The sequence below is a fragment of the Camelina sativa genome, chromosome 3 (assembly GCF_000633955.1).
Source record: "Camelina sativa cultivar DH55 chromosome 3, Cs, whole genome shotgun sequence".
In the NCBI taxonomy this organism is placed as follows: Eukaryota; Viridiplantae; Streptophyta; class Magnoliopsida; order Brassicales; family Brassicaceae; genus Camelina; species Camelina sativa.
In genome coordinates this window covers 23868323-23876238 of record NC_025687.1, presented here as the reverse complement: position 1 = coordinate 23876238, position 7916 = coordinate 23868323, and the positions used below count along the sequence as shown (strand labels likewise).

The 7916-nt window shown below is 37.4% G+C and overlaps 1 protein-coding gene across 1 annotated transcript; it reads left to right on the top strand.

The window, feature by feature from the left end:
- LOC104777899 (U-box domain-containing protein 26-like) lies at positions 6063-7648 on the top strand. The gene has a single exon (XM_010502226.2). The coding sequence runs from the start codon at positions 6245-6247 to the stop codon at positions 7511-7513; it is 1269 nt and encodes a 422-aa protein (XP_010500528.1). The 5' UTR covers positions 6063-6244; the 3' UTR covers positions 7514-7648.

Below are 7916 nucleotides of genomic sequence, written 5' to 3'. Positions count from 1 at the left end.
GTCCCTACATAAGAATCATTAAATCAAAGTCTTACTTTGAGATTAAAAGAAAAAGGAGACTGGATATATTATAAGCCTTTGTTTTCAATTTTTAAGCCTTGCCTTTAATTAGATCTTCACAACTTTAATTCCCAAAAGACATGGAAAGTAAGGAGGTGAATTCTAAGTTCCATGGAGCACCCAATATCAAAGATTGTGGTGAATTCCTACTATAACACAATATAGCAAGGTGATTTCTAGATTTAAATTATTGTGAACATGACGTTTTTGTTTATAGTCTTTTAATCTTTTATTATAGTAAACAAACATATATATAAAAGAGAAGGAAAATGAAACAGAATGTTAAAAATATAAACGAAAAAAGGAATTGATGGTTAATCACAAATTCATCCACCCGACCCAAGGCAAATGACTTATAGATGTAACATGTTGTAATCGAAATTCTGTTAGCATCGTTTTTAATTTATTTGAAATTTGTATGTTTTAATATGTAGCCGATGTTACAATCGTATCAGTAACTACATCACATCAGTTTTAAAAATGATGAACTCGTAGAATTTTTTTTTCTTTTGGGTCAAAGATGAACTCGTAAATTTGTGTTGATCTTTTCTAAGTAATGTAAGTTAATATCAATTCTAAGTACATGAATTATGTTAACACCCTTATAGTATGGATTAGCAATTTCTAGTGATTGGCTCGGTCTTGACAAAATCAAAAACGGAGGTTAGCCCTAGCCGCTCTCTGGCACAACCCCCGATACCTCTTCCTCTCGCGGCGTTGGTTCCGATCGGCATCGCTGGGCCATTGGTCTCTCATCTCCGTCTCTTCTTCTCTCTTCTAAGCTTGTTCTGGTCCTTTTTTAGTCCCTTCGAAGTTTTTTTGAGATCCACAATTTCGACTTTGTTCATGCGTCAGCTTCAGGCCCCCTTCCCCCTCCCTTCCCAGCTGGTGGTTCTTCTCGACGAGGCCTTTCTCTCGAGTCCCAGCCCCTATGACTGGTTCACGCTCCTGATGACTGGCCTGCTTTTGCTAATTTCCTGGAAGATCTTCTCTGTCTCTAGTCTGCTTTGTCAAAACCCTTAAGATGTATAAAAGGTTTCTTATTCATAATGTTGCACAAATGTGCCTTATATAGTAGATACAATATTTGACCTAAGGAAGTAAACATAAATAACCAAACTATACAAGTCGATATAGTATTTATACAATAGAATCCTGGCTCGTAATACCCCCCCTTAAGGTGGAGTGTGCAGGTCCCGAATACCCACCTTAAGCTTAAAATCGTCAAACTCTTTACGACCAAGAGCCTTCGTGAGAATATCAACCAATTGCACCTTAGTCGAAACATGTTGCGGAGCAATGACACCACGGACAATCTCATCACGAATGAAATGACAATCTGATTCGATATGCTTTGTCATCTCATGAAAAACCGGGTTCTTACTCAAATGAATAGCCGACTCATTATCACAATATAGAGAAACCGGAGCTGAGCAATCAACCCCCATGGAAACAAGAACCTCGCGCAACCATAGAAGCTCACACACTGTTTCGGACATAGCCCGATATTCAGCCTCACAGCTCGTACACACAGCCGAAGGATCTCGTAGTGGAGGAGATGAATAAGTACGTGGATCCACACGAACCGCGAAACTAGCCCCTCATTCCGTTCTTCCATCAACCTACCCGCTCTCTTTGATTCCTCATCTTGAGAAACAACTTGATACGCCTCATCAAGAGATGGAAGTGGATCACGCGATAAAAGAGAAGATTTTACCGCGCCAAATACACTCTCATCAAGACCCATGAGGAATTGGTGTAACTTATCTTCTTCACGTTCCTTGGCAATCTCCTCAGCTGTCTTCGCACGTTGGAAATCAGCAAGACTTGTCCATAGTTTTGTAAGTTTCCCATAATAAGCTTCCACCGCGGAACCCTTTTGTTGACAATTAGCCAACTCAGTCTTCAAACGCTGGACTCTTTGGTCATTCTTCACCGAGAATCGCTTTTGTATGTGAGTCCATAAATCAGAGGCAATTTCATGATGCGAGAGGGAGCTACTCAAATCCGGTGCTACAGTTTGTCGCATCCAAGACACCACCATAGCGTTATTAGCCCACCAATCCTCAAGGTCATCGGACTCATCATCAGGTTTGGGGATAGTCCCATCCGCAAAACCAAACTTTTTCCTTGCTCTCAACGCAAGACGTAAGTTCATAGCCCACTCATCGTTATTGGATCCACGAAGTTGTGGTTGTGAGATCACGGATCCTGGGTTATCTCCAGCCGAGAGATCATAGGGATCGATTCTACGTCGGGTAGACTCAAGAAGAGACTTAGAACCCAAAGTCAGCGTCGAAGCAACCTTAGAAACAGATTGATCGTCCGTCATAGTTCCAAGAAAAATATATTGACAGAACGATCGATATACCAAGGTCAAAGGGAAAGAAAGAAATCAAAAAAAACAAGAAGAACAGAGTTCTCCAAGCAAAAACAGAGGATCGAATAACCTAAAAAATTAGGTTTAGCTCTGATACCATGTCAAAACCCTTAAGATGTATAAAAGGTTTCTTATTCATAATGTTGCACAAAGTGTGTCTTATATAGTAGATACAATATTTGACCTAAGGAAGTAAACATAAATAACCAAACTATACAAGTCGATATAGTATTTACACAATAGAACCCTAGCTCGTAATATGTTTTCCCTCATTTCTCCCTGTCCAAGATTTCACACTCAGAGAATTTGAAGGCGGATTGTCTTGTCCGGTCGTCTAGATCTTTACTTTCTGCATCCTCTTTTGTAAACTCTTTTTCTCCACTTTGGGTTACCAACTTTGGAGTTTCCATTTAATTAATTTTTGGTTGAAAAAAAAAAATCTAAATTTCAAATACTAAACTCTACCCTTAAAAACTATAACCTAAATGTAAAATAGAGAATTCAAACCTCAAACAAAATTTTAAAAATTAATTTAACATATTGTAATTGTGTAAAAGAAAGACAAAAATGAAAAAGTTCAAAAAAAATGTATTTTTGAAAAGAAATATTTCAAAAATGGCATTTTTAACAAATTCTCTTTCTATAAATCATATGTACAATCACAGCATCTAAACGTGGCCAATAATTTCCTCCATCTTTGGTTCTCCTTCAACTAGAATCCATCGGTGATCAATGGTGAAGAAGATTCTCTTTTCATCTTCAATGGGCTAATTGAGTTATTCTCTTTTTCTTTTACCAATATTTTGATGGTTCTATTCAAGTTGAGTCGTCCAGTAGATTGTAAATTTATAACATTTTCTTATCTATTGTGGGCCGTCTAAAACTTAATTAGTAGAAGATTCCTCATATTCACGGTTAGTTTGATTATCCTTTCTCGACGTATTAAAGTTTACGATATCAATATTAACATGCTGCATACATTTCGATCTGCGTCGTATACTTATATCCAATTATATGCTCTCTATTATATGTGGTTACTTAGCTGGCAGTGTCAGTAGACCTGGACCATTTTCACAATTGGCTCTAACCTTTTTAAAATAGGGTTCTAGACTTTTAGATTTAATCAAATTAGTCACTCACATAACATAAGCTTTCTCATGTGTGTTTTAAATATAATATCAAAAGCTTTTGACTCATATTTCTTTTCGTAGGAAAAACGACAACTAACCTTTTATCGTGATGCATAATTAACTAATATCTTAGCCTTTGTTCGAGCCATTTTAAAAAAAAAAAATTGAGTTACTAATTACAAGAACAAGATAAACATGCATGCACAAACGTCGTCTTGTTTCCATTTTATCACATTAAAACTCACAAATAATTATATATAAAAAAAACCCAAATACTACTATTAGAAAACTAAAGAGACCCTGGAACTCATCCGACAGTGGCAGTAATTGTTAAGGATTTTGGGAATAATTCATATTTTATTTGAGAATATTTATTTTTCTATATTGTTAGAAGATAACAAATACTGTAAGACGCACACAACAACGAAAACAAAAGAAGGATGAGCTGGGAAGCACGTGTGAGGGAGAGAGAAGCACGTGCAACAAAGACAGTGCAGGGTTGACCGGAGACCGTAGGGTCGCGAGAAGTGGGAGACGCACTGTCCCCTACACAGGCCTTTTACGACATCGTTTTCGCCTTTATGAACAAAACTAACAAATATTTCTTTGAATTTTAGGATTATTATTTCTATTTTTTTGGGGGATTATTATTTGAAAATTAGTCAATAACTCCATCCAACTGCTAATATCATGCTAAATATTTGTATTGATTACAGTTAAATTCCAAAACAATTTAGCATCGTAGATATGATTTAGAGTTGATGAAAATATATATATATATATATATATATATAGCAAAAAGAAGATATTTATTAATGATTAATGATGGACCAACCTCTTTTGTAATTGTTTTAATCACTTGGACCAAGCTGGACCCAATTTTTTAACATTCATGTCCTCACTGTTCATAAGATTCTTTGACCGTTTGACTCATCCAATTTTTTTTGGCTGCAAGTCCGGCGTTTAAAAACATACTTTGTGGTGGTTGGACTTATATAATTATGTAATACTGCATCAGCGTGGCATACATTTGTAAATCAAATAAATAAATTACTTATATATACTAAAATGAGTTGGTTATTTGGTAGAGGACATACGGTCGTGGGAGCTCTACTAATTTTAGTGCCTCTCCTTCCCAATCATTCGGTTGGTATATAATGTGTAACTGTAGGATAACCAGTTTTGTGTGTGTTTGTGTGCAAATTATAGATACGATCACCAGTTAATTATAACCGTAAGTCTTGCAACATCATGCTACGTAAAATAGTCACAATCCATCATACCTAATTGGTCTAATATATCATATCAAAGAAATGTATGTATGTATTATATCCATGCACAAACGTCCACGAGAATATATAAATGTATGTATTATATCCATGCACATCTTGTTTAGCTTCTATAATTAGTTTAGAATGTTGTTATGATGGCATTGATGCTATATAATTTTGCCAATGAATTGAAGGAGTGGCTGGTTTTATTTAAATACAGAAAACATTTTATTAGATTGACAACGTTGTCAAGGTCTATAGACAAAAGCAACTTTAAAGTTCTAAATCCTAATTTGAAACTAAACAAGAAACATTGACGTATTTCGATGATTTGACAGTTATATAAAGAAATGAAACTTATAAAAAGTGAAAAAGGAAGGTGTAAAATTTCCATCAGCGGCGTAAATTTGAAACCAGTAAAAAAAAAAAGTTATTCTATAAAAGACAAAACAGGCAAACTATTTATATGGTCTTGTTATGATCTATTTTGGTTAGAGAGATTAGATAGGCTTTGATGTAACACAAGTAAGTGGGAGCTGTCTCGTGTGGGTCCTGATTTCGTTCCCTGTCTTTCGCACTTTGGTTTGACCAAAATTTATAATTATATTATACTATACAACACACGATTCAGTATTTTATTTAACATTCGTCGTATAAATATGGTAGATAATAATAAATTCGGGTGGTTGTGGTTACTGTATACAACTGGTGGGATGATTGTCGATTATATTAGTAGTATAATTTTGTTAAAAAATAATTAAGATACTAAAACATAGTATATATTTATTACTAGAACTGATTTCATTTTTTTTTTGTAATATACACTTGTAAGATTAGATATTTTCTTCTAACAGGAAAAAAAATTGCGACTTTTAAAACCATGCGTCTGAAAGAAAATATTAAAACTTGGGACCTTTAAGGGCTATAAAAACGGAATAAGTGCCATTAGTGTTAATGACGAACGAATCCAACAAAATAGTACAAGCGATTATGACCTAAACCTCAACCAAATGCAAACACTATACAGTATATCTAACATCTCTACTAGGCCAAAAATAATAATGAAACCTAGCAAAACTTAGACTATTTCATATACACCCTCTTCTTAATACTATATTCGTTCTGTTTTTTTTTTTTTTTTTTTTTTAAAAACCAAAAAAAAAAATATTCGTTCTGTTTTATGAATACTTTTTTTATATATAATGAATCACAAATTAAAAATACTCCTAGTGAGGTTAATTCAAAAATAAAGCCAAAAACGAACAAACAAAGAGTTATAAAAGCCACACGTGTGGCGCATAGCCTGCGCAGATAAGGTCCTTCTCCTTCGTCTTCCTTCCTTCCTTCCTTCCTTCTCTCTCAGTTCCAAAATTCCTCAAAGCTCAGAAAAAAAGAAAAAAATAATGCCGGGGAATTTAGAGCCGTTGGATCTCGGAATCCAAATACCATACCATTTCAGATGCCCAATCTCACTCGACCTAATGTCCGATCCCGTTACCATCTCCACAGGTCAAACCTACGACCGCACCAGCATCGACTCATGGATCGCTATGGGCAACACCACTTGCCCCGTCACACGCGTCTCTCTCTCCGACTTCACTCTCATCCCTAACCACACTCTCCGCCGTCTCATCCAAGAATGGTGCGTCGCTAACCGCTCCAACGGCGTTGAACGGATCCCTACTCCTAAACAACCTGCGGATCCTATCTCCGTTAGGTCTCTACTCAGCCAAGCTTCCGCAATTACCGGAACTCACGTCTCTGTTCGCTCCCGCGCCGCCGCGATTCGTCGTTTGAGAGGATTGGCTAGAGATAGCGAGAAGAATCGCGTTTTGATCGCTGCTCATAACGCCAGGGAGGTTCTGGTCAGGATTCTGTTTGCCGATGTTGAAACGACGTCGTCTTCGTCGGAACTTGTTTCTGAGTCGCTCGCTCTTTTGGTTGTATTGCATATGACGGAGACGGAGTGTGAGGCTGTAGCTTCGGATCCGGGTCGGGTCGGGTTTATGACCCGGTTGTTGTTTGATTCCTCGATTGAAATTAGGGTTAACGCCGCGGCGTTGGTTGAGATGGTGCTGACCGGATCCAAATCGACGGATCTGAAATTGGTGATTTCCGGATCCGATTCGATTTTCGAAGGCGTTCTCGATCTTCTCAGGAATCCGATTTCGTCGCGGCGAGCTTTGAAGATCGGAATCAAGGCCATCTTCGCTCTCTGCCTCGTGAAACAGACGAGACATCTCGCGATCTCCGCCGGAGCTGCGGGGATTTTGATCGACCGTCTCGCGGCGGATTTTGACAGGTGCGATACGGAGAGAGGTTTAGCGACGGTGGAGCTACTCTGCCGGTTACCGGAAGGATGCGCGGCGTTTGGCGAGCACGCTTTGACGGTGCCGCTTATGGTGAAGACAATACTGAGGGTTTCGGATAGAGCGACGGAGTACGCGGCGGGAGCGTTGTTGGCTCTGTGTACGGCGGAGGAAAGGTTTAGAGATGAGGCTGCGGCGGCGGGGTTGGTGACGCAGTTGTTGCTTCTGGTGCAGAGTGATTGTACGGAGAGAGCGAAGAGGAAAGCTCAGATGCTTTTGAAGCTTCTCAGAGACTCTTGGCCTGACGATTCTTCTACCGTTAACTCCGACGATTTTGGTCGTACTGAAGTGGCGCCGTTTTGAATTTTTTTTTTTTTTTTTTACATTTTGTTTAACACGTTATTAATTCTTTGTTAGAAATTTTAGTGTAGTCTTAATTATGTAATTAATTTTTTAAAACCCCAAAAGAAAGAAGGAATCAATAGTCTTTTTGCCTAATTATTTCTTAGATTTTTTGGTTTAAGTTTATAAAAATTGTGAGCCAAAACCATGTATGTTTATAATTGGGAAAGTTGTTAAAATGCATAACGGAAGCAGCTGTAAATCGTCGTCCAGTATGGTTAATTCAGAGGAATCAATTTTATTTTGTAAGTATCTTTAGTTTCAAGTGATTCATTTGTTTAGTATGCTAAAGGTAGATGAATGACTTGTTTTTTAAGCAGTTTGATTCGTAAATCTACTATCAGCCGGTAGGTATGCATTATAT

What these genes read in the sequence shown, in the direction of transcription:
- LOC104777899 (XM_010502226.2), top strand. Translation starts at nt 6,245, where the DNA reads ATGCCGGGGAATTTAGAGCCGTTGGATCTCGGAATCCAAATACCATAC.